Source organism: Colius striatus, chromosome 17 (assembly GCF_028858725.1).
Source record: "Colius striatus isolate bColStr4 chromosome 17, bColStr4.1.hap1, whole genome shotgun sequence".
In the NCBI taxonomy this organism is placed as follows: Eukaryota; Metazoa; Chordata; class Aves; order Coliiformes; family Coliidae; genus Colius; species Colius striatus.
This window is the reverse complement of record NC_084775.1, coordinates 8656706-8682553: the sequence shown is the minus strand read 5'-3', so window position 1 is coordinate 8682553 and position 25848 is coordinate 8656706. Positions and strand designations below refer to the sequence as shown.

The following is a 25848-nucleotide window of genomic DNA, read 5'->3' as shown; positions in this document are numbered from 1 at the left end:
TTCAGCATTCTGTGATTCTGTAACATTGCTTCATGATAATGGACTCATTCCATGAGCATGTACTGCTTGTAGCAGAAATATGTCTGAGGCACATAGAAGGAAAGAAGGTTTGTCAAACAGAATCTGTGATCTTGTTTTGGCACAAGAGTTCTCTCTCTTTGCATGCTGGAAATAACGGTGTGAGTGTCTCAGTGGTACTGGTGTGTCCATTTTTCTTCCTGTCTCTGCATGCCAAATTGGAAGAAAAGAAGAAAGACTGCCAAAGCCTGGAGCTTATGCCCTCTTTTCTTATTAATGATTAATGTATGGCTTTCCTCTGCAGAAAAGTGCTTGGAAATTAGAGCTTTCAAAGTGTATTACCTTCAAGCTCTATCCAACTTTAAATTCTGCAGGCATGATAATAGTATGTGGTGACAGTCACATAGTATTTGTCCTACCTGCACTCGTATACCTGAGGCAGCCTTCATCTCCAGCTGACTGAAGTAGAAAGATACTTAAGTGCAAATCTCTGACCTGGAAGCACCGTCTAATGAAGAGCAGGGTGCAGGAAGTAAAGCTCTCAGGTGCTGCTGCTGCAGTACTGTGAGCTGAGCTGCTCTTGGTATCAGGGAATCTTTGCTTATGGAAGCATGGCAGGTCAGAGAAGATATATAAATTGGGGGTCTCAGGTACTAGCTTTTCTCTTTATCAGCAGCAAATTAGTAATTGAGCTTCACAAGCCTCCTGTTAGTACAGAGCTCTCCATGTGGCAGCTACATCTCTTACCCACTCCAGAAAGGTTTTTTTGACAAAGTCATCTGGTTGACTTTTAATTGGTATGCTACCTTATTGTCAGTAGTTCTTTAGTATGCTTTTGTTTAACAAAGGAGGCCTGGACAGGGCTTCTTAGAAAGCTTAGCACTTCCCTTTCCCACTCCAGAGGAGATGAGGGCAGTTGCTGCCATGTTGCTGTTGACCTACCCTCAGTGCTTGGAGGCTGGTACGCTCTTTTTTTCATACTGGGTACAGCCATCAATGTTTTGTTGTGCAACAGGTACTTTTGAACTGGACTTTCAGCAAAGGAATAGTTTTAGAAAGAGATAACTGAACAGAAATTTGCTTGTTAATCTTCACTTTGGAGGCAGCAAGCAGTACAGAAAAGTGAAAAGCTTATCTGCCCAACCCAGACTGGAAAAAAACCAACTCAAATTAAAAACCCACACAATAGAGAGGAGTGGGGGAAGGCAGTTTCTTAATTAGCTTACTGATACTGTGCAGGATCACAGCATATGGCTGTCCTGGGGCTTATATGATGAGCAGAGCGTTTAATTCGTGCTAGTAAGGAGCTGTTAGGGTTCCTCCTGACAGTTCCTGATGTTTAGCTTGTAATATAAATAAATTATGCATAGATTTTAGCAGCAGAGGCATAACCTAGTTACGTGCAACCTTAATGCTTTACAATCAAATCTGAAGTATAAACTTGAAGTTGTGCACTTGCTTATTGCCTTCTGCCATTCTTTAGGAATGAATCTAGGTCCCTTTTCCCTTGACTGTCAGTGAAGGAATTTACAAAAACTTCTATGGCTGTGGAGGAATGAATAACAAGACCCAAAGCAAAGCTCCTTGGCAATCACTGTAATAGACATAGTTTGCTTCGGGAGGCATGTGAGCCATGATCCTTTATTAGATAAATACCACAATATGTTTGTATTTTTGAGGTTCTTTTCATATTGCAGTGAGCATGTGTGATAAAGCCAGCAGTACTCTTAGCTTTCTAATTATTCTAGTCTGTGCTTGAAGGAAAGGCCAAGTAGCTGCTAGGCACCATGGAAATCTTGTGTGTGGTGCATTTCTGCATTGTTTTGCATTACAGGAGAACAAGCGAAGGGCCTCCAAGTAGGTCATGCAAGAGGTGACCATTCTGCTGAAGAGACATTACATGGTGTTTTGGACAGAGAAAGCCACAAATAACAAAGGATGGACTTAACATCTGTAGCTTGTTAAATTGTACTGTTGGCTGTTGAGCCCCTGCAGACAGTGCTGACATGAGTAGGAGACATCCAGCAGTGTGCTTTGTAGATCTCTTGCTCAATGCCAGGGTCACTGAAGCACAGACTAAGCTTGAGATGTTAATTTTCAGGGGTAGTTTTTGATATGTCCTCATTTGAGCATTTTACCAAGTGAAAAAAACCAATGAAATAGCTGGAAGGGTTTTACATGAGAGACAACCAGAGCTGTTCCACTGCTTCCAGTGGGATCTCCTGCCTAGGTCTTGTACATCTGTTCTCAGTTGAACAGCTGCTCTGTATCTAATGTCACCGTCAGTAGAGCTCCCCTATCTTTCTCTTCATTTCATATGGACTTCGGCTTCTTCCTATTTTCTTTACTGTATTCTCTGCATAATTTCTGATTCAGCTGTCTGCTGCCAAACTGCATTGTGTAGTACAAGGCTCTTTGATCAATGCTGCCTGGATCAACCTGTTTGAGTCTCTAAATGAAGTGCTTCTGCTGAAATGAAGCAGGATAGGTAAGTGTTCTGTAACACTCTGGCTTCATCTGCAGCTCTGTGGGATAGCAACTGCTGGCCTTTTCCAGCCAGGTAGCAGACAGCAGTAGTCTTAGAAATACTAGATTTAGTGTTCAGAGAAAAAAAAGATGTCTCCCATACTTGTATTTTCAAGTTTCTCTTCATCGTTCAGAAAAAGAAAACAACCAAAAGCTTTCCACATCTTCATTCTATCTTCCAGATTGTTAGGGAGAGCACAGTGGGGATATTGCTACATGATTTGCATTGAAATAGTACCAATTAAGTGCCATGCATTTAATTACTCATAATTCTTTTCTGTTGAGGGTACATTTGGAGGGTGGCACAGATAGTAACAACAGCTCACCTATCCTAGAAGTAACATTCCATTCAGACTTGCATATTATTAGGAAGACTATTTGGTGATAATGATAACCTTATCTAAAACATGAACAGATTTGTCAGCACATTCCCTGCCATTTTCTGAAGTCTTTAATACCAACAGACTGGATTCCTAGCCTGATGTGTTTCTATGCTGATAGATATTTACTTTTATTTAACATTTACTTAGTGCCCCTCTGTTTTGTTTTCCCAGGGAAAGCATATATTTGAACATCCTTACAAAGCCTCTTTCACTAGTCCTGTCTACAGTCTGGACTCCAAGAATTTGAGGAAGAATCCAGGTCACTTTTTCCAGCTAAAGGCTGGGGATTTAAAATCTCTGGAATGAGATTTGTGCTTTGCTATTTTGCATAAAATCACTCAAACAATTGGTTTCCTTTCCATGTACTTTGAGTAACATGAAAAGTAATTCCTTGTCTTGCTCCTAGAATTGCTCTCTTGAGTGCCTTTTTTATGTTTACAGTAAGCATGCTGTGAAGGTTTTTATTACCCTTTGCAGTGTGATGTGAGATGGCTATTATTGTTTTTCAAGTTTGGAGGTTTTTATTTATTCAATTCTTGGAAAAGGGTTGAAAAACAGGGAAAGTAGCCAAGCTGATTCTGGGTGTGAAGAGACAGGGCAAGGCAAGTAGACTGTAGAGAACACCAGGGATGAATAGCAGGTATCATTTTGTAGAATGGTAGGGTTGGAAGGGACTTTTAGAGATCATCTAGTCCAACCCCCCTTCAGAAGCAGTTTCACCTAGATCATTTGTCACTGTTTTGTGTGAAAGTAGTTCAGGTAGTTCCTCCTCCCCCTTCCCACCTATTTGAACAGGGAGTCAACTTTATTTTCGTTCTTAACAGGATTTTGCTTATCATCAAGGCCTCCAATGCCCAGCAGAATTGCTGTTTCAAGTTCTTCAATCTTAGAAAGTATCTTTGAGCTTGGCTGTACAGGTCCTTGAAATTAAACCGCCCCAGCAAGCAAGTTAATGTGATTAATTCCAAAATCTTTGGGCCATTCAAGTTGTTACAGGTAGCAGAGTCAACAAGCACCACAACTAGGTTTTTGGTTTCCTTTTCTGTTCAGTGCCTTGTCTCTAACACTCCATCCACTGAAGAATTTATTTTCTTCTGGTAGGAAACAACACTTGTCTAACAAGTAGAAAAGATCAGTGAAAAGCAACACTCTACTTTGTCCCAAGTCTGGATACAATATGTTGCATCTTGATCTGTGGCATGAGTTCAGGGAAGTTTCTGCCCTTGGTGAGGGTTTGCATTCCTTCTGCGGAGTGTTGCTTGTATAACACAAGTACAAATCCTCTGCTGAAGGCTACTGGGATCTGTTGACTTACATCACTCATGGAAGGGAGGGTGTTTCAAAACTTTACTTTGAAAATTTTCTTTGGACCATGGTTTAGTGACAGATCTATGACATGTTATGGAATGAAAGATGCATCAAGAACAATTGCAGTGCAAATGGGAATGTTCCTCTGAACCGGGTCAGGTGAGCAGTATGATGTTGGCTATTCCATTGCAGTTTCTGTCCTTTTTAATGACCAATACAAACACTATCTCTCTTGTCCATGTAATCCCTTTTGTCTCCATGCTTCAGCCCTTCCTAAAGACCCAATATGTGGAACTGACTGATGACTTTGTAGGTGATGTTATCAAGGAGGGTAGATAGTGTAGAATCTTAACAGCTCAACACAGAAATGCAACCTGTCATTTTCCTGGATTGCAGGAACATTTGAAGGTTGCTCTGCATGGAAACCAACGGTGAAAACACTTCTCCTAGGATTGCCAAATGAGAACACACTCAAAGCATTTTCACCATGCCCCCGTTGCTTGATGCTTAGGGCTGTTTAGCATACTTGTGCATGTATTTGAAATACAGATGTTCCTATGGGAACTAGGAGATCTTTTCTGCCTTTTGCAGCATTGGAGCAGCAGGAAGAGCAGATTCTGTGAAGCAAGTGCTGATCTCCCTGGGCTTAGTCTTTGAGATCTGTGTTGCCTAGGTTTGTATGGAGAGCAATGTGAGCTGAGCTCTCCGTTAGGTCTGGGTTATAGTTACAGAGAAGGAAATAGGGATTGTTGTTCCATGTTAGATAAATCCCATGGGCTGCAGGAATCTCATTACCCAAAGAGGGAGGACTAGCAGAATCCCAGGAGTGTTGTGTACTTACAGAGCAGAAGTTTCTGCATGAAATGCTCATAAGGATACAGTTTCTTATGTGTTAGTTACAAAGTTAAAACTGTGAAGTTTGATGTCTGAGTAACTTACAGCATTAATTAGCTATTAATTTGATCCTGGAGTGTTCATGCTTATTTATGTGTGATGTATGTGGGAATTTTGTCTTGAGGCATTTCATTAAGTTTTCCTCTAGTTGAAGATAAAGCAAGTGATATTGGCAAGCCACACTCTTACTGATTCACTTTTGTAGTACCTTTTCCAATTATAACCTTATCAATGTCTACCTTAGTACTAATCTTAATACAGATCAAGAGATAAGAAAGCAGGATACACAATACTGAGGTGTTGTTGGTAACCAAAGGAGTGAAACAAATGTGCTACAAGTATGGTAGTGCAAATGGACTGTAGGAAAGTCTCTTATGAGCGGGCCATGGGGCAATAAAGCTTTTTTTTTTAATGGCAAAATTTGATTTCTTTATTTTTTGAAGTCTGCAAGTGTTCCTTATGTGTTATAGCTCTCCATTTCTGACTTAATTAGGGAATAAGAAATGTGAAACACAGCTCCAGATAAGATCATTTTTAGTGTATTTCTGTTATCCTCAAGCTTAGTACATGATGTTTCACTTCAACAGATGTGCTTGGAGGTGGAGCTGCTGTTTATTGCTAGGACTCTTGAGAGGTATCAGAGAATTTGAATTCTAATTTCAGTTTCTTAAAGACTTTCAAATTTGCATTAGGGCTTTTGATACAAAAGGATTAGTACAATTGGAGAAGGAACAGCAACATGTAGAATTCTCTCTTCCATATATCCTGTGGAATTGTATTTTAATATCCACTTTACTTGCTTTGTATCAGCCATTGCTAGAGGTGAGACTGTGTGTTAGAATTTGGAGAAAGGATTCATTTATCTGTGCATTTGTGTTCTTAATTGAAAGTTAATTTGCTGTTACAGCAACCAGCTCACAATTAAGTGTCTTCAGATTTTGAGAGGTCTCTGAGAAAATGTGGGGTTTTTTCCTAGTCATCCAATTAACATACCATCCTGCTTGGGTGATGGGGGGAAAAGGGAGGGGACCATGATTGATTTGTTAATTACTTGGAGATTGGCAGTCCCTCTAGTTAGTTAAAAAGAAAAATTGGCTGCATAATCCTGAAAGCAGAAGGTAATGATTGTGTCCTGAGCTTTTCAGAGCTAACCTCACAGGTGTTACGGAATTGGAAGACCCTGAAAGCTGGAAGGTTGCTTGTGTTGTTGGAATTACTGCATTTCTGAGAAAGCTTTTCAATAACTTTTGCCAGTGAGCACTATTAAAAATAATTTTATCTCTTCATTTTCCTCTTTCCCCACCACTGAAAAACAAGAGAAGAAAAAAAAGCAGTATTTGGACTTCAACAGCTCCAAGTAGCCTTTCACTGCTTTCACATCTTTTACCTGCAGCCACACTGGTTTGAAAAATTAAAAGCCATATAAACATACTGAATGTCATTTTTTTTCCTTTCTAAATGTGATTGATCAGACTTTGTGCAGAATCTGCTGTACTCAGAGTGAAAGGGGGGCTTTAAGTGTCAAAATGTGGGATTTAAACTAGGTGGCAGTAACTTCAAATCAGAAAGCTGGAGATACAGAAGGGATTTGGAAAACCTTTGAGCAGTCAAGGACATAGCAGTTCTACATGGTGACTCTCACTTGACTTTTTGGAGCAGATAGGGGCCAAAGAAAATGAACAATTTTATATACAGATTGGTTAAATAAAATATAGCTTCTTGTACAGCTGTTGCTAATCCTCATATTTCAGTTTCTGTTGACATGAATACTGCTGAGCAGTCTCAGGATTTTGCATGTTTTCTTTAAGGTTGTGTAAGTATTTTTCAGGTCAAAAGTTCTGGCTTGAAAATTTTTTTGTTTGTATATTGTTTTCTCAGAAAATCCTATCTAGTTATGATATATCACTGGACTTTCCAGCATCTCAGAAAAATGTGTCTGTGGGCACCTCTGTGTTCCCCTTTTTCTGTTCAGATTCAGGGAGTTGGTGTGCATTGCCCATGTTTTACTGAACTATAGTAGGTTTAGCAGGCTACTTGCCTCCAAGTTGTTCACTCAAGGTAACGAGTTCTTACTAATTGTAATATAAATCAACACACCTTCAACTTCATGGTGAAGGTTAGAGGGCTAAATTTTCTTTGATATTTCTCCTGCTAGGAACGTAAGTTCAGATGGAGCAGAAGCACGGAGAAGACTAAGAGAGTGTGATGGGTTGGTGGATGCCCTCCTTCATGCTTTACAGTCTGCGGTTGGCAAGAAGGACACAGACAATAAGGTGAACTTGAGTGTTAAAACTTAATGGGTAGTTCCACTAATTTAGGCTGAAGATTTCGTCACTGGGATCTGACCTGTGTTTGCTGGTATCAGAAGGGGATTTTGCTTGCCTCAGAAAGTATAGTAACTATCTTTCTCTTGTATCTGTCATGATATGCATTATGCTACTGGGGGGGTTATGTTAGCTCGTGTGGCTGATGAGGTAAGCCAAGACAAGTAGTTGAGAGGAGAGTAAACCTTTATTGTTGTCAATGACACTATTGCTATTGTTCTGCATTACTTAATTGACTTTTATAAGTGCCACCTCCAAATCAGAATTGAGTCAGCAAAGGAGTCAGTTTCCATTTTTAAGACTTAATACAGCACCATCTCTAAAGACTGTAACACTTAGACATTAAGATATATCTTCAGACCTGCAGCACTTTGATTGTGGCTTTTTTTTAGGTGCAGATGTTTCTATCATCATCCTGTGGCACTTAGAAGTGTATTTATATGCATAAGGAATATCATAAGTTTAACCTGTTAAAAAAAAAGAGCATAGTATTGCTTTATAGCACCGATGAGACTTGTAAAGCATCGTTATTTTATTCTTTTTGAGTTCCACCATGTGATGGACTGTACAAGGGAATTATAAAGCCATGTCACTTAATCAGATAATTTTGGAAGTGGATTTTGTAACCCCCTGTTGGTTTCTATTGCAACCTATAGAGCACTGCACCTGTCAGAACCTGATGTGCTATGGATTAGCTATTACAGCAGGACAACGTGTGTCCTCATTGAAATCCTCACAAGGCCTAGGTTTTGACCCAGAGAAAATTTAATGAAATGGACCCCTTGGGGATTTTAAAGGTTGGAAGAATGAGGCTTGTATTAAAATAAGATCCTTATATGATCATTTTCTGCTGTGTATTTGATCTTTTGGTGAATTGTATTCTTTATGTAAGATCAGGTGGTATTTTTGATTAGAGAGTTTTCATTTTGAGTGGGCACTATTCAAGAAGTGCTTCACTTCTGAAAGAATAAATTTGGGTTTAGAACAAGAATGAACCTTAATTTAAGGGGTCTTGACTAAATCTTCTTTGAAAGCAACATTCTTTTCCTGGGACAGATAGGGTTTTTTTTTCAGTCCCCCCCAAACCCTCCAACATGTAATAGAATGATTTGCAAATAAGAGAGTGCAATACTTAATGTAACAAATTTCTCTAACAGTCTGTGGAGAACTGTGTGTGCATCATGAGGAACCTTTCGTATCATGTCCACAAAGAGGTCCCTGGAGCTGAAAAGTACCAAGAACTAGATGCCAATCAGATTACAAGCAGTGGAGGCTCTCAGAAGAAGAAGAAAGATGATGCTGGTTGTTTTGGTGGGAAAAAAGCTAAAGGTATGTGTGTTGCAGAGAGCTCAGAACTGGAAATGGATTTGGGGGTAAATTTTGCTGTGTAGGCCTGCTCTTGCAAGCACATTCACCATGTTGCTTTAGAATGATGGGGTTTGTGGAGGTACGTGTTTGTAGTGCCACAGCATGTGTTCATCTCCCTTGTTGCGTTTCTGCTAGATACATTGGGATTTTTTTTCCACAATTTGCTGTAGTTTTGGTTGGCTTTAAATGAGACTGGTGCATGCTGACAGATTACACTCCGCTGTTGGACAGAGGTGGATGTGCTCTGCCTCTCTGCATTGCTGCATTCTTGCATCTGTCAAACTTATACTTGGTTTCCCTGGTTTGCTGTATAGCATGTGTCACAGCCTCTGAAAGCCACGCTAGCACGTCCTCATCCCTATGCATGGTAGGTTCTGTCTGTGTGTCTTCCATGCCTCCAGTTTCACATTTGAAAACAAACTAAAAGCCTATCCTCCCACCCACAACCAACACATACAACCTCCCAATTCTGCCACTCTTTCAGTAATTTAAATTGCAAACATGATTTTGTGGCTTTTAATTGTCAGTCACTTTTAGACCTGTTCTCTCCTCTGAGGCATGAGTGTTGCAAATGAGTTTCATTACCAGAGAGGATTAATGGTCTCAGTAACCCCCCTTCCATCTTTTTTTTAGAAAGAGACACTCAAATTAGATCTATTTTCTTTGTTGTTTCAAAGAAATGACTTCTAGACTGAATTCAGAGATAATTAACTCCATTTTCTGTTTAGGCTTCATTCTCTTCATTCATGAGTACTCATATCCTGGCTTACTATTTATAGCCAGGTTTAAGGAGAGTTTGGGTCCTAAAGAGCAGATACAGAGTTGTTAGAACTCGACAGACTGTATACTGCACGTTACTGTTTTTTGATCTGACCTGTACATGTAATTAAAATGTTATGTGTTTCCATACGTGTTAGAGAAGTCAGCACACTGTGAGCTTGTTTTTGCAGATCGGTCTGTCATAAACTAGACTTAAAAAAATTAAATTTGATGGGTATCTTTTAATGACTGAGAGGAAAACTGAAGAGAGAAGGAATTAATTTTACCTGCCTGGCCAGCCTCTTCTCACAGTGAATGATTAAAACTGCAGTGTGATATCCTTTGGAAACCTTGAACATGTGTTTACTTGAGTCTGAGTCTGTTCCCTGCCACTTGAAATCCCTGTTGTTTTGCTGTTCAAGAGCAACACAGTCAGTCAAAACATTTTTAGACATAAAAGCTATGAGTGTGCACTGTGGGAGGAGGAGAGTGTTCTGATTGAGAACTGTCATCATCCTCTTGATGACCCTGAAGAGAGAACTTGCTCAGGTGGCTGTCCTTTGTCAAGTGTCTGCCTCTCTCCTCTGAGACCGACTTATATGTACCTTCTATCTGCACGCCCTGATAGCTTCAGTTTATCAGCCAAAGCATCCAATCATGTCTTTTTGGACAAATTGGTCCCAAAATCATCTGACACTGAGGATGAAACCACAGATTTCAGTGAGCAATGCTGAGGCTCAGTGACAGCTTGGGTTTGGCTCTGTGTTCAGCAGGAAATTACAATTTCCTAAGTATACTTTAACTTTTTTTCTCCTTTTTGCAGTGCTCTTTTCAAAGTGTGCTATTCTCTAGAGGGAAATCACCTGGTAATAATGCTGAGCTCGCAGCTGGTAGTATGTAGATCAGAAGGATAGAGGGAGACAAGGCAACTGTTCTGTTTTTAAAATAAAATTAATAAATGTACTTTTAAAATCAGACAGAGAAGCTTCCTTTCCTCACTGTTAAATGTATGTGAATATCTGGTCTTGATCTGCGTTAATTTTCACAGTCTAGGGTTTTAAAATAGATCAATTATCTCCCCCTCTTGTTTGCTTTTTCTTGCAGTGTTTCACTGTTTACGGAGTTTTTTTAGTTCATGGTCATTGATCATGGCATTTCAAACATCTCTGTGAAGGGCTAGTCATCCTTCTGTCCCCTCAATTCTTTGAGCACCTTTTCATCTAATGAAAAGAAGAAGAAAAAAAAAAAAGCTGTGCAGAGAAAGATTGGGGTTTTTCAGCAGGAACCAAAGGGAGAAAATGGAATTTCTTCGATTGGTTTCATTTCTTAATTGCTGAAATTTTGTAGTGTTCTTGCAATACTCAGGTTTTGAACCTATTCTGTGAAATTCTGCCTCTTTGTGACTGTTGCTTTGTATTTTCTTTCTTTCCTGTAAATTTTTGCTTTGCTGCTTTTCTGGTAATTAGAGGAGTGGTTCAATCAAGGTGAGTCTTTGTAATACTTTCTTTTCATCATCTACATAACATGCTTTGTTCAGCTTTTACATATAAAGCTAAGAGCTGAGATCAAGGTCTTGCTCATTCACTTTTTCCTCTGCTCCCCCAGTGCATCCATTCCAGACTTCGAAATCCTCTAACACAGTAAGCATTTGCAGTTTGGGCTTTCCACACTGGGAATAGGAGAGACCAGATTTCATTCGTTCCTGGTGTAAAGTGCAGTAAGGGAATTGATGTGCAGGTGGCCTGATAACCCCACGAGAGAGAGAACACTGAAGTGTGAAAGTTGCCTGACCAACCCTGTCACCAAAGTATAGCTTCACTAGGCGGTCTGGGTAGCAGTAGTTGTGAAGACTCAGCAGCTTGGATGTAAATTCTCAGGGATCCTTGATATTCTGTCTGCTTGGGTGTGAGTACCTGGGCTGCTGTGTCTTTATTATTGCACTCAGACTAGCTAGATGAAGCTATCCCCAGTAAATGACCAGAGGGATGTTCCCTTCAGTTTCTCATCCCAGCACAATAATAAAATGATAATTGGAGTACAGAAGGCTGAAGTTTGCCTCACCTCTTGGCTGGGCAGTTGTTAGTCTGTGAGTGCCTTGGAGACTTCCACCCTGTTACAGAGACTGATTTGAGGATGAAGCCAGGGTCATTTTCAGTTTGTGACAGTTGCTTCATATCAGGATCTCTGAAGAGCAGAAGTGTTGGGTGGAAAATACCCAAAACCAACAACAAAACCTAATTGCTCCACCCAACAAATAGTGCTCAGTAGTGTTCTGCAAGAGGTTGCTTTCAAACTGTGACTGGTGAGCCTGGGGAGGATGGACACAGTGGCAAGACAGAGCTCAGCCCTTGCTTTCTGTAGCTTTGCTGCATCCTGCTTCAGTGGGTCTATTAACAAACATGGTATTGAGTAGGGGGTGGGTGAAAGGGGGTTGTTATGAAGAATCTCTTACCCTTCAAATGTTTGTGGTGTTTTGTTTTGTTTTTTTTCAACCAGGATGTGTGTGTTTGGGAATGAGTCTTTCAGCAGAAATAGTCTAGTTGAATAGCTGTTTTGATTATCTGGTAAAGCAAAACTACATCTGAGGAAGATCAACAACAACATTAGTTGTTAATAACACTTCAAAGGCTGTACTGAGTTTCTGACAGATTGAAAATGCCAAAGGTCATGTTTTGGTTGTTTCTTACATAATGAGAAGTAATGGAGGGGGAAGAGGGAAAGAATTTTAATCCCACTGTTTCAGAGACTGTAAATTGCATCTTGCACAAGAGAGCCTCATGACAGGCAGTCTTCCCAAACCAGAGTGCTGTGCCAATTCCTACAGCTAGGTCTCATAAAGCAGACCTGTCAGCTGGCGTGTTTAAAGCTGTCTGTCTCTTGGCAGTTTGGAGCCGTGCTTCTGATTCAACAGCATCGTCTTTTCTCTGGCATACCTCAGGCTGGAAAACTTGGAGAGCAGGTAGATACATAGAAAGGCAGATATTGAAATGTACAAAACCAAGATCTTTAAATTTCTTTTCTATTGCTAATGTGGTCGTTTTGACACCCCTGTGCAGTAGTGTTACTGACATACTTGAGACAGGGTGGTGGTCAGAGCTACAAAAGCTTGCAGTGATCCTGAGATCAGTCAGGCCAGGGGATGGCTGAGAGCTTTGTAATTGAACTTACTAAATTTAGTTGCCTTTTTAGAAACTCAAAAGCAGTGTTTGTGGGCCTTGTGAAAATCAAATGGGAAATATACCATCTGTGCTGCAGATGGAAACCTTTGCCTACCAGAAGGAGTTCTTTTGGAGTCTTCGTGCAACTTGGTCATCTTCTCTCTATAGGAAAGCCCTGAAAAATGGAGATGCTTTGGGTATTTCTGAACCTGGCCTTTGCTCAACTGGATTAAGCAAGTAATTTATAGAGTTGAAATCTCTTTGGTCAGAGGTCTGTGTTCTGAATTGCTTCCATTTGTAAACAGCTGGCAGCTTCTGGTTTGAACAGACACGGTTTTGCCTGCGAGGTGGATTGGTTTCTCAGAGGACTGAGAGACAAACTAGCAAAGGCTTCATAGAAGACAGCCAACATTTGCAGTCTGGCCCAGAAATTGAGACACAGAACTGAAGATCACAGAGCACAGGTGGTGTTTGCTGTCTTAATGAAAGATGGTTTAGTAAATAAGCAGCTGCTTCTGTATTGCCAGTTGAAAAGACTTAGCAGCCAACACTGCTCTCTTGGACAGTCTCCTCCTTAAAGTTGTGCAAAAATGCATACTGCTTATTAGATATCGCTCTAGAAAGGAGGTTATTCTTACTGTGCTGTCTCAGTTCTGCAGGGGTAATAGAAGTACCAAACCTCAACCATTAAATTGTAGAGAGAACTTCTGAAATGAGTAGTTGTGTTGAATAAGGTCTGGCTCTCCAAGTAAGTGTTCTGTGGTTTAAAGGCCAGGGATATGAGCGGGGTCATGTGGGAAAATAGTTTGTCCTACTTGTAGATAAGATGGAGTTATACTTCTTGGTCTGCCATAAGTCTGTAATCTTTCCTAAATACTAACTTCCTTCCTTCAGTGGTTTTTTTTTTGTCTTCTCCATCTGCCCTGCTTTTTCCTGTCAGTGCTCTAAGGGTCAACAAGAGTTTGCAGCCAGTTAACTGGGTTCAGTTGCCATTATGACATGCGTTGTCGTTTGGTGATACACAGCATTTTTTCTTTATGGTATTCTGTTCCCCAAGCAACGTCTTTCTCAGTCTTTCATGGAGAGAGAACTTGATGGAGGGCTGCAAAGTGCAGCTAATTCCTGTCACTTCCTTTAGAAAAGATCCATTTTAAAGGAGTGGCATGGTATCTGGCTGTGTGACCTTTGGGCTCAGATGGGCTTTTTCAGACTTTAATTGAGCAAATTATTTCAGATGAACAGAATTTTGAGAGGCATGTTTTGTTTTGCACAGTAATTAAAGTTGCCTAGTGTTCTGTGTTAACATTTCAACACAAAAGTGGGTGATATTTCCAAAGAAAGGGTGGGGATGAAATGCCACTTTGAGGTTAGGGATGGTTCTTTCCCCCCTCTTAGTGTTATTTCTAAATATTCACATTGGTATTTAAAAGCTCTGTATCTTCTCTATGTAGTACTGCATAGGTTTACCTTTCTTCCTGACAAAGGGATAGAATGACCTGCTGAACTTGCTGTGCAAAAGCTCTACAGGCTCCCCTGTATAACAGGACAGGGACTGGCCTTTCCTGTTTCATAACTTATTTCCAGTCAAGTGCCAGGCTAATCTCCACCTTACTTTTCCTGTTTGCATTTAAGCATCCTGACTGGTGGAGTGTTCAGCCCTTCCTGCAAACCTCCATTAACAGCCTGGTAGAATCTGTTCAGAAGCCACTGCTGGCAGCTTAAACTGTTCTGAATTCATCCCATCACACCTGCCCTCTCTGCCCTCGAGGGAGAGGGACTAAGTAGCTTGATTCTCCACCCCTCAAAATAGTTTAGGAACTAAATTCTATGCTGGCATCCTCAGAAGCCACACAGATTCCTGCACTTGGTTCCAAATCTCTCTCTGCTGTCAAGTAGCTGTCTGATGGCAAGGTGCTTGTCACAGCATCCAAGCAGCACTACCAGAATGTATTGTCTTAGGGAGAGAAGGGGGATGAAAATTAACTCCTCCCTCACTAGCTATTTAAATAACCTTGAATTCCCAACCTTACTGAAATTGAAGTTCAGGTTTTCTTTTGCTTTCTCTGAAGGATTGTATAAATTAAAGGTGATGCCATGGTTTGAAATGATCTCTCAGCTGAAGTATGGAATTATTTCCATTAGTTTCTAATAAATAGTCAAAATGGTATTTAACCTTGAGCTGTCCTACAATCAATGAAGTTGCTAGCTGCTGACTGTACAATATATTCAATCTAGGTCTTCCTGCCTGGTAGCTGTAGTGAAAACAGAGGCTACAAAGCAAGCCTGTCATTTTTTTTCTGCTGCTCAGTTTGTGCTTCAGCTAAGTTTCAGGTCAAAACTCCTCTGTGAAAATAGCAAGTAGATATTGGGCTTCTGAGGGAGTGGCATAGCTTTGCCAAGAAAGGAAATAGCACATTTTCCCAAGATTTTAAGCACTCTTAAGACCCACTGAAATGCTTGTGCTAAGCATGTTTGCAGATCAACCTGAAAGTAGCACGGATTTTTGTCCCGAGTTGTTCATGCTAAAACCACAGCTGTGCAGCTGTACTGCAAGTCAGATAACATGCAAACGTGGGTAATAGACTGTCATTTATATTCTGAGCCTATACTTTCTCTCATCTTGTAGAGGGACATGACAGTAGGTTACCTGTCAGTATGCTGACAGTCTTTTCCATCTGTTGTCTTTTTTTCTTTTTGCACAGGAAAGAAGAATGGAGACTTGGACAGGAATTTTGATACACTTGATTTGCCTAAGAGGTCTGAAGCAGCAAAAGGTAATGCTAATGTTTGTGCTCTTGGAAATAACAAATAGTCTGGGAGCTGAAAGCTTTTAAAGGGATCTGAGAAATGAGCATATCATGAGACATGAGCATATCAGGCTGATTTCTTTTGTATTCAGTTAATTGAAATAATGGATGTGTCAATGCTTGTTGTTATCTAGTATTCAGTACTGGATATAACCAGCTTTATATGAAGCTGCAGAATTGGTGGAATCTTGTAGAAGTCCATCTGATTTGGTGTTAAGTGATTGTAACTCCATAGAGGGGTGAGTGCTTTCTTCCTTTACAACTCCATTTGCAAATTGCCTGCACTAGATGTGAATGTAAGGAGTTCTGCAGTGCATTGAGTGAGTGTGCTTATCACTTACCTTGTCCCTTGCTTGGCATCTCGGTATTTCTTCTGTGTTCTGATGAATTGGAGAGTGATGGCAGGGAATAAGTTCCTTTTTTTTTTTTCTCTTTACTGGTAGTCAGTCTTTTTTTGAGTACAGCATTCCTCCCTGCCTGTAGTGACAAGTACTTGTATTTCTTTCAAAATCAAGAGGTTTACAGAATACTTCTTCAGTGTTGTGCTTGTGTATTTCAGCTCAGGCAGAGGTGCCATCATTAACAAACAATATGCATTCTGTTCCTGCATGTGTATTACTTGCTTTAATTGGAGATTAGGAGATGATTTGGGATCTCATCAGACTTCTTGCAGCACTGGACAGCATTTTGAGATGTGCACAGGCTTTCGTGTGAAGTGTGTGCAATGTCACTGCAGAGATTCGGCCATTGTCATGGCAACTGCTGTGGTGCCACCCTGTCAACCTAGTCTTGCATGAAAAGTTCTCCCATAGCACCCTCACCTTAATGATCTGTGAATACTCAGAACTACCTGAGTGTTCTTCAGAAGGAAATCCTTAAACTCTTCCTGCATCACTTGTTCCATTTCAGAGAGTATAAAGAAACAGTGTGACTCAATGGAGAGCTCCTTGGATTTGGGATAACTAATTATGCTACTTAGTGATCCTGATGAAATCAACTACCTGTGCTTTGATTTCTGTACTGTTAACTGAGGGCAGTAACAGAGGCCATATCTAACATCCCTTAGAGATGTCCTGATAGTCAGCAATGGTATAACAATCATGCATGTGAAATGCTGCCTTCTCACTTAATTCATGGGTGGTGAAGCTCTGATTGATGATACACAGACTAATCCTAATACATAAATGGATCTAATCTATTTACAGACAACCTTTACAGTAGGTACAGTTTCTAGGCTAATGTCTAAACACTGATTTTCATTTGGTGCATTACTGTGCAAGATACTAATGCACCCATTAGAAGGTCCAATGCCATCTCATTCAGAGAGCTGCAGGAAACGTCAGATAACTAACCTTCACTTGAATGCCATCAGTTCATGGCTGGGATGCAGAAAAGGAGTAGAATGCAGACTATAGGTAGGACTTCAGCATTTTAGTTCCTTTGTAAATGTATCTGGAATGTAGGAGGCCACTAAGAGGAAAATATGGAAATCAAGGATTTCTCCCAAGATCTTGGGTAAATTCTTTAAAATAAGATGAAAATCTTTCATGTGAATCTTTAATGGTAGAAGTGTTGCAGCATATCTGATGGGAGACTTATCTGTGTCTCTGAGCTTACACAGCTCATTATCATATTCAGTTGCTAGGAATTTAAGAGATTTTTGTTAGATTAAATGGGGGTATCTCAACATTACCAAGATGAATAGATCTTAGTGTGATCACTTACCTCATGCTAGATTATGTCAGGAGACAAGTCCCGCAGCGTTTTGGAAGAACCCCTTTGACACAGGAAAAGGCACAAGAAACTATTCACCTGTGTGCTAAGAGTGAAAAATAGATCGTGACACATTTTTGTTGGCCTGTTTACCAGTGGTTTCCTTCCAAGCATCTAGTTTGTGTGAGAGTTCCTGGATATTAAAGTTTCTAAGAAGATTGCTAGACTTGAAGACTAGATTCACTAGGTTGAAGACTTTGAATTGTTGGGCAAGATAAGAAAAATAAAATTGCTGGTTTTAAAACCCTTCAAAGCTCTGGTCAGATCTATGTCATAGAGTATAATTGGCTGCGATGAGATCAGCTCTCAGCTGAAGCAGAGCCTCGTTACTAAGGCTAAAAAAAATCCTGCAAGTTTTAATGATCAAAAGCACTCAGTTTGAGTGACACAATCAAGTGCTGTTTCAAAAATCAACAATTATAGATTAATCTATTTCATGTATTATTAAAGCCACATTAAAGTGAGTTTTCAGCTGGAATCTTTGTGGGCAAGTGGAACTGCAGTAATAAGAGTATTCATGCGATGCAGCAAATGAACATTGTGGTAGTTGTTAACAGATAATGGGATGCAGTGTTGTTAACTTCCCTGTAATCTTAATAGTCAAGGTCCATGGTGCTTGTCTGGTGGATCTAAAGATGAGGTTTCAAAAACTTGACATCATAGTTTCCCTATAAAATATTTTTAGGTCTGATCACTGAGCTTAATTGATAGTATGCTTATGATCACTTGAAAAACCATCTCTGGAAACTTTGCTTGGGCTCCAAAGTATTTCATTTGCAGGAATCTCTGCCTATCCTATAGCCCAACATCATAAAACCAGAAACTTCTTGTAGTTCCCAGTTGAGAGATGGTGGGTTAGTGTCTATGTGGGAGGCAAAGGTTTTCTCAGTCATTGTTCAAGACAGCTTAAGAACATGCTCAGATCTTGAGCAGTCCAAAAGGTCTTATGAGTTATTGTCTAGTTTAAATGTTGAGTTTTGGGGTTGTTTTTCCCTGAAAAGACATTTGTTCTAGAGAGGATTGAATGGATGAAGGCAATTCTTCTATTTCTTTTTTTTCTTCAAATGATGAACTGGAGTCTCTTTTGCTTCTGATTGCTCTTGGTTTTTTAATGGAAATCAGATTTTGCTGCAGCACAGCATTTTGAGCATCCCTGAAACCATTTCTAAGCCTTTAATAATTTCATGTGTTAGGCATTCTGGCAGGGGAAAGCTTCCAGTTCAGGGTTGTTATCTGTGGCAAACTGGATAATGTCAGACAGGAGAACTTGCAGTGCTTTCAGAAGCTGTCTCATCTGATATTAAAAAATAAATATATATGCTCTGTCAGTGTCCAGAGTACTGCTGTCCTCACGAGGAAAGATTGTGGAAGAGAAGCATCTTGTTTCTTCCTTGTTGAAGGGAGCATTTTTTTTTGACAGGATAAATTTTGGAGGGAAGTGATAAGAGCTTGCACAGAGCCATATGAGAAGGGAACAGCACTGACAAGAAATTATGAACGCTGTCCTCAAGGCCTTGCTAAATTTAGTACTTTCAAAAATTGCTGCTTCTGTGGGGGGGGGGGGAAGAAAAAAATCTTACTGAAATCCCTTCCCCAGTATAAAGTAGGTCACTGATAGTGGTGTTGGCTGTCTCCTGTGGAGGATGTTTTCTTTTGCACTACCACAGTGTGAATGCTGATTTCTCCTGTGTACGCATTAAATACATAGCAAAGAACAATTCCTTTGCTTTGTTCGCAGAGTCCTTATTTCTGAGCAGGAGTAGTGAAGGGAGCCTCATGTGTTGGGGGGAAGATCAGCATTAATCATATCTGTGCAGTGGAAGGCAGTCTCAGATGGCAGACTGTGATAAGGCTTTCTGAAAAGAATCAGCATGGATATATGTCAGCTCTCTGAAGATGTTATAAAGGTTGTAACATTTAATCCTTCTGATGTGAAGGTGTTGAATTGTTTGCCTCTGTTCATCCATGCTGCAACTTGGGAGGAGGAAGTCCAAAACAAGAACTTTTTATATGGAATCAGCATAATTATTCCTAATTAAATCCAGACCTCTGTGCTTTTTAGTTTAAGCAATTCTTGTGGTGCCTTGTTCATGTGCACACACATCTAATGGTGTAGAAATAGGTGTTTTAAGGTGCTTTGGGTGTTGAAGTTCAGCTGTGATTTCAGTTTATCTCGTTGGGGAGTTGAAAGTTTTCAGCCATAAAGAGATGTGCAGGTAAGTTTCAGCCTGGTGAATGAGCTAACTTATTCTCTCCTTTAAATCAGTTATTACAGTGGTTACTAATTTATCTTTTTCATTTTGATTATTTAAGCTTGCTTCCACTTAAATGGGAACATCAGGAGAGAGTCGAGCAGAAATATTGAAGTAGTGCTAAAGCTGCTTCAAGTTCAACAAGTCTATTTTGTTACAGCAGAGACCTCACAGAAAATCTGAATTTATTTGAGAGCTCAGCTTTGTGTGTACACTTACCCTGGTCAGCAGCCTAAGTAGATAGGGAATGAGATTTCAGATGAACTTGTCAGCAGGTGAATTCCTTCTTTCTCCATTATCTGAAATCCTTAGTTGCTTTCTGTGCAGCCTGATGCTGATGATATATTTTCTATTCCAGAAGGTGAGTGTTTAAATTCACCTATAAATCTTTGTGTTACTGCTCCAGGAAATTAGACTTCCTGGCACTGTCAGGGTAATGACTTCAACTTACTAGATTACAAAAATGCTGGCAATTTGTCTTCAGCTAAAGGCAACGTGTAGTGGGGGGAGAGAGAAACTTCGCTGAAGCTTTCGGTTTGTAATTAAGATTAGCTGCTGTTCTCATTTCACTGCCATTTTCATTTGCTTTCTTTAAATCTTTACAAGTTGACTCAAGCACTCACCTGCCCTTTCCAGCTCCCTCCAATCATTAGTTTTGATTGTTGTGTTGTGAATAAGTGAGTAGAACTGACTGATTAATGGTACCATCCACACCCTTCCAGGTCCTGCTAGTGGAAATTGGACTGGGAAGTTTTCCTCTGTGAGAGCAAACAGCATGTTCTAGTATTAACATCTTCAGAGTGTTTCATGTACTTCTAGAATTCCTATCAGAATTATTGAACACCTCATTTCTGTTGCTTTACTAAGCCAAGTGTTTATTTTGGTCATGTGTTTTTTGTAATTTACAAAGCAGTGAAAGTTTTGTTTGTTTGTTTGTCTTCCAGTTCATTGAGTCAGAGAAAATTTACTGCCTTGAATAGGAAAAGTCTCATATGGAGCTTGCCCTTGCCAGCCTTTCTGCAGCCCAAGACCTCTAAATTGTCCTTTTTTCCAGCATCTGTGAGCTGTTCAAAGGGGATTTTCCTTTCCATGCACACTCCTTCCTGGCTGATAATTGTTCTGGAGACATGGCATTTATTTTTTTCATCCTCTTCTGCAGTTCTTGCGTCAAGCCACTTGTTTGTTGGCAGCTGGATTAAACATGGCAGTGGGTGTGTTGCTGGCCTGCTGAGACATGCTCTACAGGTGGAAATTCTTATTTGTGATCTCTATCCATCCCTGAAATTTGATTATGTAGAACATAAACTGTAAGTTTAGGACTGAAACTGAAGGGTTTGAAACAATCATATGGGGAGCTGCAGCTGGAATGTGATTTGAAGGCACAGGAGTACTGTTGTCTCTTTAGTCTTGTTTCAGCCCAAGATATCTTCTTCGAGTGGAAAGTGTGAGTCTGAAATAGAGGGCTTAATGGTTACTCACTTAGCATGAAGTGTAAAATTCTGTCCCCAGAAGTTAACTTGATTAAACTTTGTTAAAGCAGAAGATCTCTGCAGTAGGAGTTGCTCTTTTTACAGAGCATTTTTCACAGTTTACGTACAACATGAGTTCTGTGTAGCCTCTAGATGAGGTAAGCAGTGATGAGTGGCAGTGACTCATCTGCAAAGATGAGAAAGTGTTTTTCTTTGACTTCTGTCTCAGTCCTAGTCCCAGTACATACTCCTGGATATGTAAAAGAAAACTTGCTGTAGGATTGTAACTGATTTAGACATTTTCTTCAGTTCTTGCTTGAGAAAGTTATGTAGGCCAACAAGGCAAGAGGAGGAACAAGTAGAAGAGTCTACTTTGTTTTTCAGGGACAGCTGACTTTGAAACCTGTTGAATAAACACTGCTTCATTGTTATGATGTTCCCTCTCACTAGCTATTCTCAGTTCATGCTGCCTGATGAGTGGATCAGTTGGTTTTTTACATTAAATTTGTGCTGTATCAATGCAGAGCTGTTGGACTTCATTGCTAAAGCAGTCCTAGTAGTTAATGATTCACCATCTTGGCTTGTGATAAAGCTCATCTTGCTGCACAAATGTGACATAAAATAAATCATCAGGACAATTCTTGAGGATTGTTCCTTCCTCATTGCTTTTGTGGAGGTAGTAAGCCTTGAACAACTTGGCCTTTGAGGGATATTGTCCGTAGAACAACCTGTTTCCTTCTGTGTAAATCAGTGACGTGGGGCTTAAAAAACCAAAACAGCTCCTGCTTATTTTTAACAGGTACTGAACTAGCTGAGCAGTTCAAGTAGCAAATTTTCCTGAGGTGGTAGGTGGTTTTACCCACAGGTACCCACGGTGAGAGACTGTCATGCAATACATTAAACAGGAGCAACTAGACAAAAATCTTTTGGGCTTTTACCTTGGCACGTGCTGCTGCAACAGGACTTTGGCAAACACGTGAAGGACACAGTTGTGCTTTTGTATTGTTCTATTAAAACCAGATTGTAGCAATATAATACAAAATGTCAGAGTTGGGAAACCTTACTAGAGAGAGGTAAGTTGTGTCACTGAATGTCCAAGGTTCTCTTATGGTCTGCTTGTTTTGTTACATCACTATTAATTTCTAGGCCAAATGTAGTTTCCTACATATAGCTGTATCCTTTTAGTTCTCTCTTGACATGCAAGTGACTTAGTGATGTTTGTAGTTCAGTAGTTACCTACATATGGCACTTATGAGCCTCTGGGTACATTCGTTATCCACGATGGATGCGTTGTCCTACGATCAGCATTGTCTTCAGGTGGAAGATGCATGTCTGCCTGGTGTAGTTTTGCTGTCATCATTGGTGGGTGTGATCACTTGCATTAATGTAGGCATCCAAATCATATATTCATAGTACTTATATTTACAGAAATATATTCAAGTATCAGTAAGAACTCGCAGTTCAGACTTGCTTTTCTCAAGTGTATATGGCCTTTCTGAATTCTAATGCCAATTATTTTCACTTGTTAATATGAGTCTATCCTACAATGTTCTTTCTTTGGAGACTGTGAGGAAACATTTTTCTGGGAAAAATACTAATGATATGACTGAAACCTTACACAGCAACTGTGTGCAGTGGTGCTGCCGAGACTTTCACAGCTCTGCTGTTTAGTTATGCCACTAAATCATGCGAGAGGAATTTGAGACCCTTACAGGACCAGCTCTTCACTCTGGTGTTATCTGTCTGCTCAGGAATGTGTAGAGTAGTTTGGGCTTTGCATTCTGGTAATTGCTACCATGTTTGTCAAATCGTTGTGTCTTGCTTCTGAGGATGCCTTGACACTGCAGCTCTGAGGCATGCTGTCTGATCCCTTGCTTAGTCCATAGGGACATCCAGGCAAAAACTGCATTTTCAGCTGACACAGGCTAGGTTCCTGGTGGAGGTGAAATTGTGAACAGAAGAACTGTAGTAAGGGAAAGCATGGTGTTTGTGTGACAGCTACCCTATAAATTGCCCAGCTGAGAGATTTACTTTTGTGTTAGGAAGATTTGAGTTGAGAGTTTGAAGAGTTCTGCTACACGGAGAATATATGTGAACATGGAGGAAACAATGTAAACTGGACAGTAAATTTAAACAGTGGTTGCTAAATGCCATTAATGCCTCCTTATCCCCAGAATGGGCTCTTTGTAGCATGAATGTCTCTTTCAGTTCTAGTTATGTGGGTTTTAATTTTAAGCAGATGAGCAGTGCGAAAAATAAGCTGGACAGGGAGACAAGAGGAGCAATTGTAGTGATATGAGAATTTAATTCAGTTCCATATTTGTACAGAGTGGAGAATATGAAGCTCTTCATGAAGTAATAAGGTGGTGGTTGTCCATCACTTCTTGGCTTTGTTATAATTCGGTTGCCTGCAGAACTCTTCTTTTTCCTTTATCTTTTACCTCTGTCTTAACAGCTAGAGGTCACACGCAAGATAAGTTAGGAATAAAGCTTGCTTTCTGAAACACTTCAGAGTTTTCTTTCTGAATAAGAAAAATCTGACTCACCTCTAAAGTACTTTAGTTATCCTGGAAATAGTGAATGAACATCTGCAAATATTCCTCCTCTTTATGCTTCTAATGCGTTCTTGACCGTACAGTCTGGCTCACTGCATGGAGGGGAAAAAAGCTGCCAGCTGGAGACAAGATTTTTCTTCCACCTGTAGGTTCCTTCACCTGTGGCTCCCATGGGACTGCAAAATAATTCCAATAGTCAGTTTCCAGCTCTTTCTTACCTGAGACAAACACTACAGAATATAGATTGGTTATAATAACTGGCAGTATCTTCAAAAGACATGAATCCCAGGTGGTAAATTCCCTTTCCAACTTGATGTGAATTTGTGGCCAAGTTTATAAATGCACAAAAAAATGAGACTTATGCATGTGATTATAACATCTTAAACTAGAACAGCGTATATATACTTGCATAATAAAGTACCCCATGAAAAACAGCAGGAGCACCATTCAAGCACATGGCAATTAAAGTAGCTACTAAGGAGATGGAATGATCTAGAGCTTCAAAAAACAACAGAGCTGGAAATAAGAAAGTCATTTTCACGTTCCAGGATTGCTACTGACTTTCTGAGTAGCCTTAAGCAAGTTAATTGCATTCAGATGCTGGGGCTGTAGTAAACTTTTTCATGAAGTGTCTGCTCTTCCACTGCCTTCACTAGAATAATTGCTGGTATTTTCAGTGCTGCTGTGATAACTAGTGCAGATATACATGATAGGTTTGTAAAAACAGCAAGGTTCTGCCTAAATGTTGTGTATCACAGATTTTGCTAGCACCAGGGGCAGAAAAAACGACAACATGATTTCTGTTAAAGGTAGTGGCTTGCCCAAATGAGGCTGTGTGAATGGATTGAGGAGTTCATGTGGTAAGGGAGTAGTTTGAAAATATGTAATACTATGAATTGCTCAGTATTCTTGCTCTGCATATTACAATTGCTTTACACTGTGCATTTTTATGGGGAAGTTCCACTGTATTATTTATGCTACTCTGTATAGATAGGTACATACAGAAACCAATATATAACTCAAGACCTTGGTGAGTTTTACAACTCAGCTGTAACATTTACTTCATTATAGAAATGTGTGCTCTCTGGCAACACAGGATCTTAACCCTTATACTACTGGTTGGATTTTCACATCCTTTAAACTTGGCTAACATTTCTGATGGTAAAACAGTTAATGTTGTAAAGTTATAGTTAACAGTGATATTTTTTTGTTCTCTTCACAGCCTTTGCTGTACTGTTTGTGCCAGTTAAGAATGGTTAATACTCTTCTTTCTCCACCCTTTGATTTGTGTGTATGTTTTTGCGTGTCTCATTTAGCATTTCTATTCTACAAGCAGTTCTAATTGTTACTCTAAAATAGAATGCTTGTTATTACAGAGCGAAGCTCATTATACAGATGCTGTGCAAGGACTGTTTACAAAATGAGACTGTGCCAAGAAAGTCTGCCAGGAATAAAATGAGGAGTTGGTGGGAAGGTGCATATCCCACATAACATCCTCAGTTTTGGGGCTTAGTCACTGCAGTGACAAACTCCATCCATGTTGCATTATGTCAGATTTCTGCTATGTCAGTTTCAGTTGTGAAATAACAACAGACTTTCTCCCCCTCTTTTAGCATAACTGTGAAAACAGATACTTGGAAGAGGGATGTGAATCAAAGTTATCTTGATTGCCTAGACAGTATTACCATGAAGCACAAGGAAGAGGGACTCACCTTTTGTTGGAATTTAGAGATGAAATTTCACGTCAAAGGCGATTACAAAACCTTGTCGCACAAAGTTACGGCTGTCTCTGGTGTCCGTCAAAAGTACCGCAGCCAAGTTCTGCTGATGAAGCTACTTGTCAAGTTCAGAGAGCAGCACAAAGTTTCAGAACAGCTGAGGCAGAAAAATGGTGTGATGTTGGTATAAATCCCTTGCCAGATCTCCAGAAATAGTGTGTGTATAAGTAAAAGAAATAGAGCTCTGAGGGAGTGTTATGAAGGGTGATGCCTTTAGGAGTAACAGGAATGTGGATACCTTTCTTGGACATCTATGTGACTCAGATGCTTTCACACCACCAGGCTGACATTTCTTGAACCTTAATTAAAGCATCTGTGTGTGATATTCTGACTGTCCTGTTTGGTATTCTTTTGCCCACAAAAATGCAATCTAATGCCCTGTATTTAAGTATTGCAACCAGGCTCCTCCCAGAGGTTTCGAAGGGTCTCAAGGCCTGACTGGACAAAGACAGCAGTAACTTGGTCTAAATTCAGCA

General features: G+C 40.0%; 1 protein-coding gene across 15 annotated transcripts in view; it reads left to right on the top strand.

Moving 5' to 3' along the window:
- The window catches only part of ARVCF (ARVCF delta catenin family member), a 268860-nt gene that overhangs the window by 208465 nt on the left and 34547 nt on the right, over window positions 1-25848 (top strand). For all 15 annotated transcript variants that reach the window (XM_062010374.1, XM_062010383.1, XM_062010386.1 and 12 more), the window contains 3 exons: window positions 7285-7402; window positions 8611-8782; window positions 15441-15512. In XM_062010374.1, the coding sequence (XP_061866358.1) occupies window positions 7285-7402; window positions 8611-8782; window positions 15441-15512 (362 nt within the window). The remainder of the gene's footprint in view (window positions 1-7284; window positions 7403-8610; window positions 8783-15440; window positions 15513-25848) is intronic.